At 45.3% G+C, this 21,981-nt stretch overlaps 1 protein-coding gene and 1 pseudogene across 2 annotated transcripts; both read right to left on the bottom strand.

The window, feature by feature from the left end:
* Positions 1–7,772: 7,772 nt before the first annotated feature.
* LOC136495834 (cytochrome P450 76M5-like) lies at positions 7,773–9,370 on the bottom strand (annotated as a pseudogene).
* Positions 9,371–11,652: 2,282 nt separating this feature from the next.
* LOC136497277 (uncharacterized membrane protein At3g27390-like) lies at positions 11,653–16,290 on the bottom strand. Of its 2 annotated transcripts, none has more exons than XM_066493076.1 (9): positions 15,714–16,290; positions 15,507–15,615; positions 14,986–15,181; positions 14,740–14,873; positions 14,027–14,315; positions 13,825–13,931; positions 13,546–13,711; positions 12,240–12,682; positions 11,653–12,096 (listed from the first exon to the last, which is right to left on the bottom strand). In XM_066493076.1, exons 2-9 carry the CDS (start codon positions 15,611–15,613, stop codon positions 11,937–11,939), a joined length of 1,602 nt encoding a protein of 533 aa, XP_066349173.1. In that variant the 5' UTR covers positions 15,614–15,615; positions 15,714–16,290; the 3' UTR covers positions 11,653–11,936. The 2 variants fall into 2 exon arrangements, with proteins under 2 accessions (XP_066349173.1, XP_066349172.1); XM_066493075.1 differs by having other exon boundaries at positions 15,728–16,290.
* Positions 16,291–21,981: the final 5,691 nt, after the last annotated feature.

Here is a 21,981-nt window from a genome sequence, read left to right as displayed (position 1 = left end):
AATCCCGCTGACTAGTTGGTTCCTGGTACCTCTGCTAAAATTCTTACTGGGGAGTGTAGCGAGGGCATGTGTTGCTACCTATAGATTGGCTTTGGATTCTCCTTTTCTTCTCTTCTATTTCTCGACGCTTGTTCTCAATCAAAATGGCCCTATTCATAGGATAGTCAACAGTCATCATCTGCAGTTGAAGTCCATCATTTAATCCTTTCAAGAAGCATTTATGTTTCTTAGCATCACTAACCACCTCTCCTGGAGCATAACATGATAGCTGAGTGAATTTGTTATGATACTCATGCACTGTCATGGAACCTTGTTTCAAGTTGAGGAACTCCTCCTCCTTGATCTCCACCAAAGCTTCTGTAACATGGTAAGATCTAAAAGCAGTCTTGAAATCTTCCTAACAAATCTGATTTACATATTTCCCAACCTGAAATAATTCCCACCAGTCGGAAGCTGCTCCTTGAAGTTGACCGGATGCATAAAGTACTTTTTGATGGTCATTACACTAAGCTATGTTAAGTTGTCGCTCCATGGCCCTAAGCTAGTCATCAACTTCTAGTGGGTCGCTTGCATGAGAGAATGTCTGCGGATGTCCCTTCATAAATTCACCACGCTTGTCCCTTGGTGGTGCTTGATGTGGGTCGATGCATACATTCTGAACATAGGTCTATAATAATTGAGTCCGTGTCATCATAGATTGCTCTATAGTTGGAGGATTTGGTGGCGGTGGATTAGCATTAGGGGCATTTCTTCTAGCATCACGTGAAGCACTTCTCCTGATAGAAACCATCCGTTTACAACATTTAGCACGATTATTGGTTGTAATCCATGATCCGAAAGTAGTTCACATGGTAAAACAATCAATCTAAAATTTTCTAAACGAGAACTACTAGTAGCAGTTCAGAAAGACAGCCATATCTTAAGTTCTAGAAATCATAGGAAGGCGTTCCTTATTTGGCTAGAAAGCTTATGAAATTCTCTATAACTTTTGGTATAGACCACCTTGCCAGATTTTGTGGTTAAGTTACTCAGAAACAGGGCACAACCGAAACTATTTTGACTCCTAGACAATGCAACAACTTCAACTTGTAGAGGTCCTAACTCCCAATCCATAAAACTTTCATGACTTTTGGGCGTCTACCTTTGGAGATATAACCCGATGAACATTGATTGCTCAGAAAACAGCATGCGCAGAGATGAGAAAAAACCAATCCAACTATCTAACCATTAGTGCTTATGCCTTATCATGTAAACTAAATGAAATTGTGAGCATAACCCACAAAATCATTGCAATCATTACAAAGATCCAAATCAAGCATGAACATCAAGACAACCATTCAAACATTATAGGTTCACAATTCAAGCATTAGGACTGAATGACACTACTCACGTTACTAGCATTCTTGTTGTATCAAGGGCTCAAAACTCTATAGCTTCACCATCATTTTGTGCAAGAATGTGGTAAGTGATAGCTCTAAAAGCAATTTAAAGCAAGGGTGAAGATAGGGACAAAATTTATAGCAACAAGGAGGAGATGAACAACAATGATAAGAATATAGTATAAGAGAAAATAGCAAGGTTTATAGACCAAGGATTTCATAGCAAATTTTGAACCTTAAAACGACCATTTTCTAACTAGGCTTGCATCCTACAGTCGACATAGCTCTGATACTACTTTGTAGCACCTGATTTTAAGGATAAAACTAGATACACACCATATGTGTGCCCATGAATGCAATTCACACATATAGCTACAAATAAAGGGGTAATATCAAAGACAATGCCTTAAATACTTAGCGCACAAATATTTGTTATAAAAGATGTAGTCTTACTTTACAGTGTATACTATAACTCTGATCTTCTGGCGAGGCCTCTAACACCACAGGAATCAAAAACTGGTTGATCACAAGCCTAACACCTCTTGAAAAACTCCACTGAAGAACCTTCATCTGGTACCCATCCAGAATTTTGCCAAAGTATTAAAAAGAAACAAGCATAAGCTACTACCGCTTAGCAAGCATAACATGAGGGGATGCAGTCTCAAAAGGCTGGACACGACTGAACTACGGTAAGCACTTTTAGTTGGTCATATTTTATTATTAATCATAAGTTGCTAAGTTATGCTTAAGCTCCCAAATATGAATAATTAGAGATATCAGCTATTTTAATCATAACACAAACCATCTAAGTAAAAAACTATTTAGTAAGGATCTAGGCCGTTCGTGACCGTGAACATGGTTGATATACCAGTTTTACACTCTACAAAGGTTGTACACTTTCAGCACGAGTCGTGTTGCCTGGGTTAATTACTCCCAAAACACTTCCAAGGTGAGCAGGCAGGGTACACTATGAAACTTTTCCCCAGTCGTTCTAATAAGGAGCAGCCGCTAAGGATTCCATCTCACAAGTGTTATGGAGTCATCTCCAAAAGTGGCTCTTATACACGCAGCATAGTACACACCCTGGGGATGAGGCCCATACCTAGCCTGGTATGCCCCTCTTGCCCTTTCGATAAACTGCTACAAACTAGAAATAGCAAGGTACTAGACTAAGACCAGAGCCATGTGGTCCTCAAAGTTGTACTGTAAGTCCTGGGTTGTCACTTAAAGATGAGTCCTTATGCAGAGAAACAAGAGCACCATAAGAAAAAGGCCCAATGCTTTAGCCCCCTTGGTTCCATGTTGCTAAAAAGCATCTTTTAATACCATGTTGCATATATCTTTAATTGGATTCTTTAATCAATATTAGTTGGAGCAAACTGAGCATACTACCCACATGCAAAACCCATAGGTAAATCAAGCACAAGATAATCATTATCAAGGCAAGTAGACTCCAAGCGGTTCATTAACATATGCATATGAATTGAGATTGCATTAAAGTGAATAGGTAACAAGGAGCCTCATATTATACTTGCCTTAATTCAAAGTATCACCGCTGGTCTTGATCTTCACAGAGTTGCTCCAAATCACCAACACAAAATTCATTGTCTATTCGAGGTCAAACAGCACCACACAGGCATCCATATAATCATGCATAGCAAACAAAAGCTATAGATTAGAACAGTACACCAATCAACATAAAATCAATATAAAAAGTTTGTAAAATGAATCTACGTCTCGCTACGACCACACAGACGCGAAGATCATAAAAATCGGAGCTAAAACAAAGTAGTTATGAATTAAACAAGATTTCCTATAGTAAAATAACAGATTAAATCTAACCTTGAATTTTAAAAGTTGAAAACCTACTTAACGGTAGTATGAACATGTAGATTATGAAATTATGAACCTAACACAAGTTGAACGGATCAAATCGGAGTTAAAACGAAAAAGTTATGGCCTTAACAAATCTAGTAGCAAAACTGTAAATAGCTGAAAACATATTTTCAATCTAACCGAAACAAAGTACGCTTTCAAAAGAAGAAAACAAAATCGGGAAAGACGTTTTGGACTGCGGGTTAAGCCTCAAATATTTATAAGGGGGTTTTTGTAAATCTCGTAGCGAAGGGGTAACTTTGATCTTGGGCCGTTGGATTAGAGTTGGATGGCCGTGATTGGATCGGGCAGGTGAAGGTGGCTGGCGGCGAGGTGGGTGACAGCGGTGCCATGGCTGGACATAGGAAGCTCGCCGGCGACATTCATTTAGGGTGTACGGAGCACGGTTTTTTGAACGGGACGGTCCGGGAGAGAGAGGGGGCGACGTCGGTCTCACCTAGGGTTACCTCGGCGGCGGAGAAGGAACGGTGGGCGCGGGGCTCGACATGGCGGTCGGCTCTCATGGTGGCGCTTAGGTTAGGCTGCTACGAGCTTGTGCGGGGACAAAAATCTCGCTGCAAGGTCGGATAGGGAGGCGGCACAAGCTCGGGCGACTATTTAAGGGCGCGGTGACGTGGGTGACACGGCACCCGCGCGTAACGTACACGGACGGCGGCGACATGGAGGTGTCCAAAGTGAACACGAGACGGAGGAGGAAGAAGACCTGACAGGTAGGCTAGCGCTATCAGCGGAGCGGGGAGAGGAAGCACGGCGCGACGTCTGGCTAGGCCGGCGCGTTCGGCTGGGCCACTGCGGAGCGGGCGGCGCGGAAGATGGGCCGGCGCGGCTTCGGCCTGAGCGGGGAGGAGAAAGGGAGCGGCTGGCCAGCAGGCCGAGGAAAGCAGGCCAACCAGCTACTGTGGGCCGAATTCAGGCGAAAGAAGAGAAACAAATACTTTTCCATTTTCTAAACTAATTTCCAAACAAGTTTTGAATGCAAATCCAATACAATTTGAAATTTGATTTCAATCACACAATTCAAAAATACTATGCAGCAGCATGAATGCACATGCATATAGGTAACCTTATATTTGATTTTAGTTTTAACAAAATTATTATTTTCCTAAATTCAAATGCTCACAAAAATGTATAATAAATCAAATTTTTTTATTTTAAAATATTGCAAAATTTAGGGTGTTACAGTTATGTCTTTCTTGGCACCTAAAATGGGTCTTTCATATAAATACTATGTTGGAGACTATATGTATTGTGTTAGAGCTCCATTTTAGGTTTAGGTTTTGCAATGGGTCAGCCTTAGCATGTGGTAGTGAAAGCATTACTGTCCTGCATGGCAGGATCAGATGTGCATTTAGATTCCCGAAACCATTTTTCCAGAGTCCAACGATAGCGTTGGCGTGGGCCTTCTCCACTGCCCGATGCACAGACTAACCGACATGGCATCCTCAAACCACCCAACATCACTGGACAAGCCGACATAAGCTGAGGAGAGAGAAGAACTGATTTGTATTTGAGAAGCAACTTTAGGTGCGCAAAAATATAGAGAAATTTTATACAAACCAGTTCATTTTTACAGAAAAACACATGAAAAGGACCTTAGTTTGGAGATTGACAAAGGAGGAATGGTTTTGCCCTTAATTTTGGCAATAAGATTGTCCCATCTCAATGTTTAATGAGGGCATACGAATCCGTCACTAGTTTGTGTTTGGTTAGAAGATATTAAGAGTGCGGTTAGACGTTAGAAATGTTTTAGATCCTTAAGCGAACCTCATGAATCCCTATCAAACACTCTATTTAGTGAAGCGATTCTTTGTTGAACACCCATGGTATAAATGTTTCTGTGTTTTGAATTAGGAATGGGAATTATCCAGATAGATGTTTTACAGTGATTATAGTCCAATTCAAGAAGAATCTTGATCGATAGGCAAATGGTTTCATTTATTCTTGTCATGTAATTCTATTTCAATAGAGAAACGTTTATAGAGAGAATTTGGATTTGCTCGTTTTTAGAAGAATCAGATCCCTACTTAACACACCCTATTCCCTTAGAGGATAACCCTTCTGTGTCTCACAACCACACATTCAGATGAAGCGGGGTATCCCACTTCGTTCGCCACTATTGTTAGTGCCACTGTCATAACTCAGTAACGCTCTAACTTGCATTTAAATTACACACATATGTTATTATTAAAATTAAACTAGTTTTCTAAATTTGGATCTAGAGTGTCTTCCATCATAAAAATAACCTAAAGCAGTTATAGCTTGTATCTAACCATTAAAAATTAACTTAAAGGTAAATCCTAAATCAACATCTAAATTATGTACTCGTTCTGTCATTTCTAAATTAGCAGGATCTGGCAATTATTAGACCTTTGTTGTTTTACTTTGCATATTTGCACTTTTGTAGGTTGCTACAATCTGCCAAATGAAGCAAATTGGTTGTAGATTGTAACAATCCATATCCCAATAATTGCTACAATCCAACAATTTGTTTCTCTCTAGCACAATGGTTCTTAAAAATGGGAACGTATCTGGCGCAAACCAACCACCCCGTGCAACCTTGGAAACTACGAATCAGGGCCACAAGATACTAATCCAATGGACAGGGCTAAAGGTGGGATTATTTTGCGCTTAAGGCCCCTTACCAGCCGGCCACTTTTCCAATACCCCCCTGCCCGCTCGCGTCCGTTTCTGGTTGGAAAAGTGGCCGGCTGATGGGGGGGCTTAAGCGCAAAATAATTCCACCTCTAACCCTGTCCATTGGATTAGTATCTTGCAGCCCTGATTTGTAGTTTCCAAAGTTGCACGGAGTGGTTGGTTTGCACCTAATACGTTCCCTTAAAAATAGCCTAGAAGAACCCCAGATATGCATTGTCTACCTCTTATATTTGTAAAATATATATCCTAAAGTACTCTACACATGCTTATATATAACACACATCTCCCACTGCCAATATATATAGAGAGAAAACTAAAGCCAAAGTGTACGTGCTTGATGCTTGTCACAACGTCCTTGTATACATGTGTATGCATGAAGCAATGGGCATATTGGTTTTCATAAAAAAATAAAAACACGTAGCTCAAACTAAAGTTTCAACTAAACATATGTCAACACACATGGAGGTGCCATGGAAAGGGAAAAACTATATATAGGGATGGAAAATCGCATAGAGTAAATGGTTACTAAAGTCTATCACAACTAGATGTAATACATAATAAGAAAGTATATGTATGAGTATGTTTGGTATACATATACGATGCCTTCCACCAAATAGACCAGATATACATGCATGGGAGAGAAATGAACATGTCAATTTGAATTTCCTTTATTCAGCAAACACGATAGATGTTTTCTGAATGATTTACATATTAAATAACAGTAGCAATGATGTTGCATCTTATTACTCCCTCTGTTCTAATCTATAGGTCGTTGTGGCTTTTCAAATACACAACTTTTATTATGTATCTAGACGTATTATATATCTAGGTACATAAAAAAAACTAGTATCTAGAAAAGCCAAAACAACCTATAATTTGGGACAAAGGGTGGTAATGAAGTATCTTAGTTGCTTCTACACATAGATTTATTGTATTTCGACTAAAAAATCATAACATATGTGCTTTGATAATTCAGTTATAAACAATACAGATTTTAAGAAAGATATATGACTAGTTTATTGATAAAGAAAATTCAGCACCTGTGAACTAGGTTGCAGTTTGAAGCACCGTTATTCCTTTTATCTAGATCCTTAACATGAATAGAGAGTGTGAAATAGGAACGATGACAAGTAGTGTTAGGGATTCGACGTGACATGCAAAGGAGAAAACTTTTCTTAAAAGTTAGAACTGTTAAGGATGAAAGCCAGCGTCAACGGGAAATATTTCCTGATTTATTCTAAGACTTGAAAGCAAAGGGTAATCAAGAAGAGCTAGCTTTCGTTCGGCTTTCTTTGTGAGCTAGCAGTGGATGCAACCAACCGAGACTGACTCCTCCTTGTTTCCTGCCTCGCGTCAATTTGGCGGGATCGACGCGAGCTGCTGCCTCCATGACCGATGACTCGATCCAAAACAGCAACGTTTTTGTGCCATTCCTGTCACCTCACTTTCGAGCTCGGGACTGATTAAAACCCTCTTGTATGTTCTTCCAAGATGAAAGGGCCCTGCTGTGTTTTATATACATACTACCAGTTCTGAGTTCTTGTTTGGTGTCTCTGTTTGTTTATAGAGTAAAATACACCGGAGGTCCATTAATTTTCGGTGAAGTGTCATCTAGGTCCATCAACTTTGAAACTGCATGTTTGGGTCCATTAACTTTCGTTTTGTGTCATCTAGGTCCATCAACTTTGACTCATGCATTTTTGGTCCATGAACTTTTAAAATGGTTCACTGTAGGTCCACGCATGCATGCACACACATCGACTTTTTGCGTCGGTGGAGCCATGCCTGCACTCGCCGCCGTCGCTCGTCTACCGGGCATGCATGTGTGTTTTCCTGCTCGAATCATGACAGGGTTAGTGCTTGCACGGCCTTGAGCGGCGTGACCATGCTAAGCGACGTGCCGAACCGGTCCGTGACGTCCACGTCGGCCGGCTGCATCCCCTCGGGTAGCCTCCACTCGAAGGCGTGCAGCATAGAGGCCAGGAGCAGCGTCACTACCCTTGTCGCCATGGGCAGGCCCGGGCACTCCCTCCGCCCGGCCCCGAACGGCATGAACTCCAGCCGCCCGTCCTTGCTACGGAAGTCCACGTCCGTGCCCACAAACCGCTCCGGCACGAACTCCTCGGGCCGTGGCCACGCCCCTGGGTCGCGCATGATCGCCCACAGATTGATGATCACCTTGGTGCCGACGGGCACCGCGAAGCCGCCCACCTCCGCGCCGTCGGCCATGGCCTCGTGCGGCATCAGCAGCGGGCTCGGCGGGTGCAGGCGCATGTACTCCATCACTACGGCTCGGAGGTACGGTAGCCTGTCGATGTTCGACTCGTCCAGGTGAGGCTTGGAGACCAGCGCGTCCCGCAGCTCTTCATGGACCTTGGCCATCACGGTCGGGTGCCGGAGCAGCTCGGCCATCGTCCACTCCACCGAGATCGTGTTTGTGTCCGTCCCGGCGGCGAAGAGATCCTGCGCGTGGATGGAAAAGTAAAATAAATGCTCCTGGCTGATTAGTTGAGAGTATCATTCCAAGCGAGCTGATTGCTCACGTACCAAAAGAAAAGATTTGATCGTTTCAAGGCTGAGTTGATCCGCCGAGTGAAGCTGAAGCAACACATCCAGGAAATCATTTTTCCTGTCGCCGTCGCCTGCGCTCAGACGGCGGCCGATGATAGGGTCGAAGAAGTCGTAGAACTTCCTGACGTGCTCGGCGGTGCGCCGGCGGCGGCCCTGCAAGTAAAGCACGGAGAGTGCAGGGAAGAGGTCCGACAGGTTGGGCTTCACGACTTCCTCCACGGTGTTCCTGACCAGCGTCTCCAGCTCCTGCACGCGGTCGGAGCTCAGGTCCACTATGTCCTTGGAGAAGAGCACGTTGGACACGAGGTTGAGTACTCCCGAGAACAACATGCGCCACACGCCCGGCGCGGCGGCTGAGGCAGCGGACGAGCTCGCGAACCTTCTCCTCCCCCACGGCGCGCGTCGCGCTGAGCCCGCGCGCGGAGAAGAGGTGGTTGGTGCACACGGCGCGGAGCCGCCTCCAGAGCGGGCTGGTGCCGGGGAGCCACAGGATGGAGCGCTCGTGGTTCCCGAGCGCGCGCGTGGCGTCAGTGACCGACCGCCCCGCCAGGAGGTGGTCGTACCTGTGCAGCACGTCGTGCGCGGCCGCGGCGGTGGAGGCCACGACGACGTGGGTGCTGCTGCCGAGCCGCAGGGACATGACGGGGCCGTGCGTCTCCGCGAGCCGGGAGAGCACCTGATGCAGCTCGCCGTTGAGGTTGTGTATGTTGCCGAGAAATGGCAGCGCCGCGGGGCCTGGCGGCCGCCGTGCTGCCTTGCCGGAGATCCTCCTCTTCGGTTCGTTTTTTGGTGGAAACGAGCAGTTTGTAGAGGACGCAGGTGGAGAGTGCTACGCTGCAGATGAGCCATGGTAGGGTCGGAGCTTCCATTTTCATGGTATGTTGGATAGACGATGGTGTTCGTTAATGCATGGTCCTATACGGTAGGGTTAGTGCATTTCGGCCCGGCTAAGCGGCCCTGCCATGATTCGAGCAGAAAAACACACATGCATGCTCAGCAGACGAGCGACGGCGGCGAGTGCAGGCATGGCTCCACCGACATAAAAAGTCAACGTGCGTGCATGCATGCGTGGACCTGCAGTGAACCATTTTAAAAGGTCATGGACCAAAAATGCATGAGTCAAAGTTGATGGACCTAGATGACACAAAACGAAAATTAATGAACCCAAACATGCAGTTTCAAAGTTGATGGACCTAGATGACACTTTACCGAAAGTTAATGTACCTCCGGTGTATTTTACTCTTATTTATATGACTTGGTGGTTGTTCTCCATGGTGGGTGGAGAGACCACGGAGCCCGTGGCGTCAGAGGCCGGCCGCCGACTGCAACGACTGCGGCAGTATGGGCAAACATTTGGGAGTCGCGCTGCCTGCCACCTTGCTCCGATGGATGTGACGACCGACGAGAGTCACGAGACCTCGTCGCCTACTGTCACCGAGCTGTTGATAACGCTATGCGCTAGGAATTTCGTTGGAGTTTCAGGCGAAGCGACGGTCTCGACTGAAACGCATTTATTAGTGACTGCAGCAGGTCCAGCTGGTATCAGCAACGCAGCTGGTACACACCTGACACCTCCAAATGGCCGGGCCGGGGCACACAAGAAAATTATGCTAACACCCTGTTCACTTATTGGTTTTAGTCAGTTTAAACTAGTCAACCAATAGTATTTTTCACTCACAACAAACCAACATCAGCCAGCCCAAACCAGTCAGAAACCGACCAGCGAACGGCCGAAAGACAGACGGGCTTAATCCCCCGTGAATCTCGCCCGGATTAGCCGAGAGGAGGAGAAAATCTGGGTGTTTATACTTTATAGCCAGGACGAACGGATGAGGCTGGCTGATCGGTTGTTGGACCTCTGGATGGCAGCTGAGCTGGATTAGCCCTCGTTTAGTTGCGTCCGAATTCGGCGCCGCCGAGTCTGCTGTAGATACAGTAGCTACAGTAGCGTTTCGTTTTTATTTGATAATAATTGTCCAAACGTTGATTAATTAGGCTCAAAACGTTCGTCTCGCAAAGTACAACCAAACTGTATAATTAGTTTTTGATTTCGTCAACATTTAATACTCAATGCATGTACCGCAAGTTTGATGTGACGAAGAATCTTCTTTTTGCATAGTATCAAATTCTGAAATTTGGGGTAACTAAACACCCTCTTACATCCAAGTCGGGGCACGTTTGCACATGCCCAAGATTTCTGTTTGGTTTCGGCACCGGCAGCCGGCAGACAGCAGACTCTACGACTACGGCCTTGTTTAGATGTCATCCAAATTCAAAGTTTTTTCACTATCTTTTCATCACATCAATTTTTAGCCGCTTGCATGGAATATTAAATGTAGGTAAAAAAAATAACTAATTACATAGTTTAGTTGTAAATCACGAGATGAATCTTTTGAGCTTAGTTGATCCACGATTAGACAATATTTACCAAATAAGACGAAAGTGATACTATTCATAAGGTTAAAAATTTTTTACAAAAGTGAACAAGGCCTACTTACGAATTCTCGCTTGCTGCTGTAATGCCAGGTGCCACCGTGCCAGCTTTCGACAGGGACTCGACGAACCGTGTGACAAAAGGCTGCACAGCTTTGGGAGAGAAAAGAACAGCACATGTGCATTGGACCGACTGGTTTCGTACATAAGCCGGTTGATTTCGACTAATTCAATAGTATTATAGGAGGGAGAATAAGCTGCAATAAAACATGGCAAATGTGTACAATTGTGCAGTGCAGCGGCACTGCTTGATCAGTCCAAATTCAAAGTTTTTTCACTCTCTTTCCATCACATCAATTTTTAGCCGCTTGTATGAAGTATTAAATATAGGTAAAAAAAATAACTAATTACACAGTTTAGTTGGAAATCACGAGATGAATCTTTTGAGCCTAGTTGGTCCACGATTAGACAATATTTACCAAATAAGACGAAAGTGGTACTATTTATCGGGTTAAAAAAAATTTGCAAAGTGAACCAGGCCTACTTACGAATTCTCGCTTGCTGCTGTAATGCCAGGTGCCACCGTGCCAGCTTTCGACAGGGACTCGACGAACCGTGTGACAAAAGGCTGCACAGCTTTGGAAGAGAGAAAAGAACAGCACATGTGCATTGGACCGACTGGTTTCGTACATAAACCGGTTGATTTCGACTAATTCAATAGTGTTATAGGAGGGAGAATAAGCTGCAATAAAACATGGCAAATGTGTACAATTGTGCAGTGCAGCGGCACTGCCTGATCAGCATCTGCAATGGAGCGCCTATCTCCTGTAACGACGACTAGTGTTCTACAAAAAACCTCACTAGGCTTGAAACACAAGAAGGCACTGACAACGGTGTGCGAAACATATTTACTGAATGAAGGGGGGAGAAAAAGAAAAGCAACCGGAGCTACCTGATTCTAGAAACAGCTTAATTACAACTGGAGATTGCTTGCTTCCCAAATTACACGTCCAGCTGTGTTATCTCGAAGTAAGAAGCCGAGTGCCCTGAAGCCGACGAGCTTTCCCTCTCGATGGAGTAGGCAATGAGCAGCTTCACGACGTGCCTGTATCTCCTCCTGTACGTCGGGAACTTCGACAGGCTCCTCACAATTCCAACCAGCCTGCAAAAGAAACCGGCAGCATTTAAAACATGGAGAAATGGCACAAACTTCAGGCACACAGTGTCATGAAGAAGTGGATGTGAACAGTTCTACTGAAATGAGCAGAAACCATTGTCGTCATTCAGAAGATGCAGCATGCATACCTTCTACTGATGGCCTGAATCTGTGCCAACCTCACAGGATCCTGGGGCATCTCGGCGCCATTATCCCACCCACCAGCGCTCGCGGCGTTGCCAACGAAAACGGTCAGCTTCTCCAGGAACCTCACTTCCTCCTCGGTCATCTTCAGCGCCTGTATCTGCTCTTTCAGGACCAGCACAGGGTGGAAGAACCAGTCCAGCAGCCGGTCCTGGGGCCTGTTGTGCTGGTTGACCTCGAAGTTGCCCAGCACCAGCCCACCGGAGCCGGCCTTGATTGATTGCAGCACGGTGCACAGCAGGTTGTACGAAGGCAGGCCCAGACTTATGGTCTCGTGGCCGCTCTCCTTTGCCCTTAACCACTCGGTCAGGCCGGCGGTTGTTATGACATTCAGGTTCAGAAGGTCCCTGCCCCTCTGTTCGCATGACTTCATCAGGTTTTCCCATATCTGCAAAGCAAGGAACCAAATTAGGACTTCAGGCGTCTTTTAACTCATGAAATTCCAGGCGAAGCACGACGTGGAATTGTAGATTGACTGTGTGATTGTCTATCTTTATGTAGAGTAACCCAAAGTGCTTGTTACAGTTCTTTACAGTTAGCTACAGTATAAAGCAAACACGCATATAAAATGCACAGCAGTTGCATCTCTTGTGAGGTTCCTTTCATTGGTGAATCATGATATTGCTTCACTTAGAACTAGCTCGCCTAATCTATACTCTATGGTACCTTCAATGCAACAATTAAACTGTCTACGTGTACCTACTCTTTGCATGCCCATATCATTTATCCCATTTCCTGAACTAGAACTGGCTCACCTACTGAAGAAAGCGTGACAACAGCAACGCAAATTTGTCTTGCTATCCCCTACTTGGAGCATTATAGTTCCATTCATGAAAATAACTTTCTTGCATACAGAAGATAGCATGGACACAGCTAGAAAAAAGGGTGTGTCTTTATTTTGTGTCTTAACACACATAAAGTACTGCAGAAGGAAATAAGGAATGTGCCCTTTGAAATCTGTCAGCACTGTCTTTACTCTGAAGACAGGGGAAACATTGAAAGGGTTGGAGCATTTCCCTCTTCAAAATACGCTGGAGGACTACTGAATATGTTAACTCACTAGTCATAAAATGACTGAAATACAACTACCGGATAGTTACACAGGAGGACATGGAACATGCGTTTTTTCCAAGTTTGCAGTGAGTATTACAATTTTTTCTAACGTGAAAGTGCGAAACAAGGATGTGTCTGAAAATTTTTCATGCAGACTGTAGACAAGCTGGGAAATGGAATGACATGAAAGGAACATACCTGGACCATTTTGACTTCCTGTATAGCCTCTCTTACTGATCTTGCAGGAGCCAAATTCGGAACCAACATTGCCGGTGCTTCACTGGGACCAGTTCCTTTGACAGAGGCATTTGTTCTGACTGAGAATTCTGTGGAGTTGGATGATTTTCTCTTTCTATAGGACGGCCTGTTTTTTTTTTCCAAAACACAAAAGGTTAAACAATTGCACAGAGAGGAAGCAGCACATGATAAAGGACATCAGGATTGTCAGATTGGAACAATCAAGGGGAAATGCAGTACTTTGGGAGAACTGTTCCTTCGCGGAGGTAAAGCCAGTCATTGGTGTACTCATCAAACTCCGCAACCATGGCCACAACATATGAAACTCCCCTTTGGAAGGACTTCTCCTGCGACAGTAAGGTACAAAAATTGTAAGTACTTGCATCATAAAATCATTCACACAAACATTGTGAGTTTAGCAAATTGTTAATAATCTAGCAACCTGGAAAACAATGACTGCTCCGTAGAGCCCCACGAAAATGCTTGAGACGATAGCCAACAAAACGCTCCCAACCACCACCAGTGGCCAGAAAAGGATAGCCAGGCCAGCGATTGGCACGCAAACTGTTTCAAGGAACGGGCCTTCTCGGCTTATAAGGTCATGCAGCAGCCTCTGCCAGCCTTTGAAGAGCATATAGGGGCTCTTGATCAGCGCAATCACTGTGTAAAGCGGTATGTCGACGACTAGCCCCAGGAGAGCAACAACTATACATGAGGGCACATCAAGCAACCTACAAGAACAACATTAAGAAGATTGTTATACCATAAGACTCTAATATAATTCACAGTGATCTCTTGCCATCCTTTTGAAAAAAATAGCATCCACAACCAGCAGTACATTTTCTTTTATTTTGGTAATCTAACAATTACAATGTTAAATTTCAATTTCAAGCAACTGCAGTGTGAGATCATGCCAAAAAAAAATTCATAATGATAGAATTTGTAGAGAATATACTTAAGTAACACTAACACGACACATGACACACTGCCAGAAGCAGGGTATTTTATGGCAAAAGGCTAATCACGTCCTTGTCATGACAATCCCATCCTTGTCACAAGGATTACACAGCACAGTTGCGTTCAAAAAAAAATTACACAGCACAGAGCTAATCCTAAAACAACCAAACGAATGGTAGTTAGTGGGAGGACAGATACCTTATCGAATGGGGCTCACGATTCTGGCAGCTCTCGCGCAGCTCCTTGAGGTAGACCGGGTAGGAGTGGAAGCATATGTCGGCGAAGTCCCTAACCACCGTGCAGCTGCCCTTGATCGTGCCCCACGTCCCGTCCTGCTCAAACCAGAACCATCTCAGACAGTGTTGTTGGGAGGCATGGTTAACAGCTGCGGGGACCTGAATCTTTTGACCTGCGTCGTGCAGGAGATGCTCTGATCTGTCTTACCACAATGCCGTGCACGAACTTCTTGGCCTCGCTTTCCTGCCGGAACGCCTCGAAGGTGGAGATCCACGGCGTGAAGAAGCCGTACCCGAGAGCCACCAGCGCGCTGCCGAAGATGCCGAGCCCCAGCCAGAGGCCGAACAGCACGGGCAGCGCCAAGAGCACGGCTAATTTCAGGCCCGCGTTGACACGGTCAGTCCTGGATTGCGAATGCAGATTGCAGAGCAGCAACGATCAGTCAAACAGTATGTATGACCATCTATTGATCTCGAGAAGGTGCAATTGGCGACAGAAGGAATTTTGGAAAGAAATAAAGGTGCAAGAAGATCAAATTCATTATTCACAAGAAGTATCGAACGGAAAAAAATATTCGCTGGTTGGTTTCTGGGCTGGTTTAAGCTGACTGATGCTGATTTATTGTAATAGAAAAATATTATTGGCTGGTTGAATAAGACTGGCTGAAACCAATAAGCGAACGGGTGAATAAAAGCAAGAATACAATGACTAGTTGCTGGGCGGCTTACTTGATGAGCGAGTAGATTGTCCACCAAACGTGCGCCGGGAAAAGCACGAGTATGACGCCGACGTTGCCCACTATCATCAGCGCGGCGGCAACGGGTCCGACCACCATCGCTGAACATCCATTTGAGGGAAGTAAGAACACGTGGGCGCAGAACCCCCAAGCAAAGCAAGGCTCCAAAATCAGAAGATGGCAAGACGCGATTGATTACAAGAAAGGGCGTGCCTTTGATGCCGCCGAGGAAGAAGGCGGCGCAGAAGGAGAAGACCACGTAGGCGACGCGCAGCGAGTGCTGTATCGACGCCATGGCCTCCGCGTAGTTGGCCGCCACCCACCCCTTCACCGACTCCATCGGTCGGCCGCCGCCGCCGCCGCCGTCGGGGTCGGGCGACGGACGCTCTGTCCGAATCCGAGGCTGCGCGCGGCGCCTCCCTCACATGCACTGCCTCCGCCGCCGCCGGAATCAAGAAACGAACAGCGATTCCCAGACTATCTTCGCGCGCCGCTTTTGCCGGAACGGACGGAGAGCACGAGAGACAAGGACAGGGAAAGAAAGAAAGAAAGAAGCGTACTCCGCCGGCCGTCCGGTCCTCTCTTTCGCGCGCGGGAATCTGAGACCGAGCAAGCAGGCAGAGGCGGCCGGCGCGGGAAAACTAGAGCGACTTGCGCGACAAGACGACGTTCCCGGAGAAACGGCTTATAAGCTCGCGGGCGGGTCAACCCGGCTGCCGTGGCCACACTCCCGCTCGAGTTCTTGCGGGCGAAGGAGGAGGGGGAGGGGTTTTCGCTTTTGCCTCTCTTTTTTTTCGGATTGTTTTTCTGTTGCCAAGCTGCAAGCAACCTTTTGGCTTGGGCTGCGTAGTTTTTTTTGTCTGTGCCCTCGGTGGGCCCTGTGTGACTGACGGGATGACGCCTGACACCATCATCGCCAGGGTTTATCCGCAAGCGATGGGTGAAGTGACAGGCAACTCATAAATGCGTGCTGGGATTAATCTTTGTTTCTAGACATGGTTTAGATGCATTCAAATTCTAAGTTTTTTCATTCTCTTTATCACATTAATTTTTAGCCACTTGTATGGAGTACTAAATGTAGGTAAAAAAATAACTAATTACACAGTTTAGTTGAAAATCACGAGATGAATTTTTTGAGCCTAGTTGGTCCACGATTGAACAATATTTGCCAAATAGGACGAAAATAGTACTATTCATCAGGTTTAAAAAATTTGCAAAGTGAACAAGGCCCTAATACTCTTCTAAATTCTCCTAATAATATTCACTGCATCTAAAACGTTGACGAAAGTGAGGGATTTTCTTTATAGGGTGCACACCGGTGTACATGCACACTATACGGACACTTGCCTTGTGTACCTGTATGAGTGTGTCCTACTCCGTATCACACATCGAACGGTCGAAGCAGGAGTACAAAGCACGTATTGTACCACTGAACGCACGCACGTACGCATACATGTTTTCTGCCAAAATTGACATTAAATTATCGGAGAACAGGGCGTTTATTAAAAAAAATCCCTATCTAATCCGATGCTCTCACCATCCCAAAATAATATAACATATCATTCTCAAATACTTTAGCCAAATTCTTTTGAAGTTTGACCAAATATATACGGAATGCACTAATATTTATGATATGTGATAAGTATCACAAGATTGATCGTGGAATATATTTTTTCATAATAAACTTATTTGAAAAATTCAAATACTGATATTATTTTATATATGCCTAGTCATTTTTTAAATAAAAATACTTTTTTTAGAAACGAGATGTTTAGTTATTTAGGGATGGATGAAGTATGTTATAGATTTGAAAAGACCTTGAAATCCAAGAGAATCTATATGTAGTAATTTTCAATTCCCTATCCAACCTAAAACAAGATCCAAGTGGATAAAACGTCCCACTAGAACCCTACTGTCATGATCAAATGTTCGAATCTTATCATAATTATAAGGTATTATGTATTGCTCAACCTATGCATGCCTATCTGTCTTTTAAACCTCATACATGCATGTGTTTAAATAACATTTTGTGCAAAATGACTCCTATGATTGGTAGCCAAAATCAGTGACATGCATGCATACCTGTTAAATTATGTGTTACTAGAAAACTAAGCAAGTTGGTGACCAGACTAATTAGTGAGAGATAACCTAATCTTTTATCATACTCTTTATTTGGTCCTAAATTGTTTGAATATATTGTATTTTAGGATAGAGGGAGCAGATAGCTGAGCTACGGAACCAAGAACTTCAATGAGCATGTGTTAGGGCATTGAGGCATAGCCTTGTTCCCTCGTGCTTTGAGGGAAAATAGCAGGTAGCAAATTAGGCCATGGGCGAAATTTGGGAATTTGACTACTGTAGTACTTTCATTTTTATTTGGCAATTAGTGTTCAATCATGGACTAATTAGGCTCAAAACGTTCGTCTCGCGATTTCCAACCAAACTGTGCAATTAGTTTTTTTCGTCTATATTTAATGCTCCATACACGTATCACAAGATTCGATGTGATGACTACTGTAGCACTTTTTAGAAAACTTTTTGGGAACTAAACAAGGCCTTAATGTCTACATGGGAGTAAAAAGCTTCTTAAATGACTTGATCTTTTCGTAGAGGGAGTTGGATAATGAACGGTCTAAAACATAGTACTCACATTTTCCAATCGAAATGGTGCTCTTTTCTTGTCTTGGCAAGAAAATAATCATTTTGGTGCGTGGAACTAGAATCATAGCTCGCTAAAAGAAGCCTCTAAGATTGGAAGGACCCACACATGATTCTCATTTACTATATTATTTTATATTCGATCTGTTCGCTGGTTGGTTTCTGAGCTGATAAGTCCGACTGGTGCTGGTTTGTTGTGAGAGGAAAACACTGTTGGCTGGCTGATAAGCACGATTTTTTTATAATTTGGCCCTTTTTTTGAAAGTTTCTCACAAATAGACCCCTGACGGAAAGAATTTAGGAAATGGATCCTTAGCTCGGTGCCATTGATGCTGGCGTCGAACTACTGGGCACGGTCGATGACCTGCCAGGAGGCTCGGCGCCAGAGTGAGTGGCGCCGTAGATCTTGGCGCCGAGCTCGGAAATATCTAACGAGCCCACGCTTTTCCTCTCTTCTTCTTCTTTCTCTCGCGCCCTAGCCCCACCGCTGCCGCCGCCCTTGCCCGCGCCACCGCCGCGCCCGCGCCACGCCACCACACCGAGCACGCGCCGCCGCGCCACTGCGCCCGCGCCCGCTACCGCGCCGCCGAGCCCGTGCCGCCGCGCCCGCTCCCTCACCGCGCCGAGGCCACCCCCCCCCCGCCCCGCGCTGAGGCCACGCCTGCTCCCGCGCCCGAGGCTGTGCACGCGCCCCCCCCGCCCCGTGCCGCGCCGAGGCTGCCCTCCCGCCCCGCGCCGCGCCGCGCCTTGGCATGCTGTAGCGCTGCGCTGTCACCCGTGGTTGGCCGCCGCTCTGCATCGCGACGCCTCCACCGCCCTCCACCGTCGTCCTTGCCTTGCCCTCCATCGTCGGCCTGAGGCCGCGCCCGTCGAGCCAGACTCGCCGCGCGTAGCCCTAGGCATCCCGCGCCCGCCGTGCACCGCCGCGCGCCACCGCTGTCGTCTGCCGCACCACCGCCGGCCCGGATCTTCGGCCTGACCCACGCCCATCGTCCGCCGGCCCGAAAAGGTAAAAATTATAAATATGCAATGTACCTACTTAGTTTGTATTTGTTATTTATTAGTTAATGTGATGACTCAGGTAGTTGATTTAGTTAGTGATCTAGTGAGATATATATGTAGATAGATAGAAACATAGACACTTAGATATAGTTAGATAGCTACTTAGATATATAGTTACATTTTTAGTTATCTACATATGATCTTACTATTTAGTGAGTACACTGTAAATATATACGTAGTTATTATCTTGATTACTTAGTTTGTAGTTAGAAAGTACTTGTTAGGTACTATCTATCGTCTAATTTGGACTAAAGGACATGTGTTTCGTTACGTGTTTGAATTAGATGGACAACCTAGTGACCATATATCATGGAGGCACTGTTGAAAGCGATCGCTATGGATATGTTGAGTTTCTTGACATGCAAAGCGTGCCTGTGCTATTCAATGATAGGCCTTCATTTAGTAACATGGTTGCAAGGGCTTGGGAGGAGCTACATTGCCTTGGAGATGATGGCATTGCAGTTGATGGTGTACTGCACCTAGGTTGTTCTCTAAACATCTTCAAGTGAATGATCTCAATTGGTTGTGTGGATCAGTGGGAGAACTATGTAAGATCGGCTATGAAGAGCCAGCTACAATGTTTGGATGTGGTTGTGCGTCGAGTGTTAGTTAATCCCATCCCTTATGGGTTTACCCAGCAATGGATCATTAGGCATACATCGACCCTCTCATTCCGGAACCTTACCTGCATGTGTAGATTGCACCTACGGTTCTCGATGCTCAATCTGCCCCTAATGCGGTATTTGGAGATGGTTGTCAGACTCATTTTTCCATGGTAGATCCTCCTTATGAGATCCCTTTGACATAGAATCATCCGAGTAAGTGTCTTAACCGCATGGTTTTTGGGAGCTTACCCTGTTCCTTACATCTATTTCTTTCATTCTTTTCTCATTTCTGTAATGATATTGCAGGAGACATTCTTAAGAATATAGATGTGCCCCCTGTTGCTGCGCAAGTGCACTTTGGAGATAGATTCCATGGGTTAAATAATGTTGAAATTATGCATGATTCAGAGCCATATGAGATGGCTAGGGCTCTTGATTCTGATGATGATTGCCCTGTTGGAGAGCTGATGGAGAGTGGTGTTGTGATGATGAGGCATATCTTTCCTGGCCGCCGTGATTCTAGAGTTCATGAGTTCAGCGATCTTGCTCATTCCGATCAGGCGTTTGCAGAAGGATGTGATGATGAGCTCCTAAAAGCTCCTGAGGCCGGTCCTAACATGGTAATTGAGAATGGGAGGGTGTTCAATGACCTTCCTGCTTTGAAGAGATGGTTGCAGGCTTTTGCAGTGATACGAAAGAGGCCTTATAGGGTATTGCATTCATATGTGGAGAGCCGTTACACAGTTGTGTGTGACAAGGAACGCTACCCATGGAGAGTTTGTGTAAGGAAGCAATAGGTAACTGAAAAATAGAAGATCACAAAAGTTGTCGGGCCACACAATTGTGCTGACCATGAGCTAACACTGAGGCATCGGCAGTTGACATCTACCCTCATTGCCAAGCGGTTGATGGGAATTTTGCAGGGAGAACCCAACATGAAGGTGATGACAATTATCAGGACCGTTGAAGCGTTGTATGGAGGATATGTGATAACTTATGGTAAAGCATAGAGGGCTAAACAGTGAGCATGGAAGATGATATATAGGAACTAGGAAGATGGGTATGAGCAGCTACCGGTTCTTTTCAATGCAATCAAAGCGGTGAATCTAGGCATGCATTATGAGTACATCCCAAAACCTAATGCATGGAAGGATGGGAGGCAGATATTCTTCCGTGCCTTCTGGTGCTTCCCTCAGTGTGTCGAGGCCTTTAGGCACTGTCATCCCGTCTTCTCCATTAATAGTACATTCTTGATTGGCAAATATCATGGCACACTTCTTATAGCCATATCCTATGATATGAACAACCAGTTGGTTCCTTTGGCATTTGCCTTGGTTGAGAAGGAGAACAATGGCAATTGGGGATGGTTCTTGAGGCTAGTCCGGATACACATGGTTGGGCCTGATAGGGAGGTTGGCATCATATCTGATAGGCATTAGGGCATACTTAATGCCGTGCGAGAGCAGATAGAGGGGTATACACTGTTGCACCATCGTTGGTGTACTCGGCACCTTGCCGAGAATCTACTCCGGAAGGATGGTGTCAAGGGTAACTTTGATCTGTTCCAGGAGGCTGCTCGACAGCTTGAGGACAAGTACTTTAAGGAAAAGTTGGAGCAGGTTAGAACCGCATCAAATGTAGAAGGTAGACAATGGCTCATAGGTTTGATGAGGGATTTGGAGAAATAGACAAGAGCTCACGACGCCAGTGGCTAGAGGTACGAGTTTCAGTACAGCAACATGGCAGAGTCATTCAATAAGTTGATATTGGGGATACGTGGTATGCCCATGAATGCAATCGTTTAATTCACCTTCTATAAGCTTATTGCCTAGTTCAACGATAGATATGCCCATGCATTATAGTTGCAGAGTGATGGAGAGATATGGGCTTCGAAACCAAAGGCACACCTAGAGAAGGCAAGAGAAAGGGTTGGCACACATGAGGTTGCATGCTTTGACCATGCCATAGGGACTTATCAGGTCAAGCATAGGGGCGATACAATGTTCGACGGCGAGGTCTGAGAGTCGAGGATACATGTGGTTGTCCTCCAAGATTTCAAGTGCACTTGTGGTAAACCAAGGCAATACCACTTTGCATGTTCTCATTTGGTGGCAGCAGCTAGGCATCGCAACTATAATATCG

The sequence above is a fragment of the Miscanthus floridulus genome, chromosome 12 (assembly GCF_019320115.1).
Source record: "Miscanthus floridulus cultivar M001 chromosome 12, ASM1932011v1, whole genome shotgun sequence".
Lineage (NCBI taxonomy): Eukaryota > Viridiplantae > Streptophyta > Magnoliopsida > Poales > Poaceae > Miscanthus > Miscanthus floridulus.
This window is presented reverse-complemented; position numbering and strand designations above follow the sequence as displayed.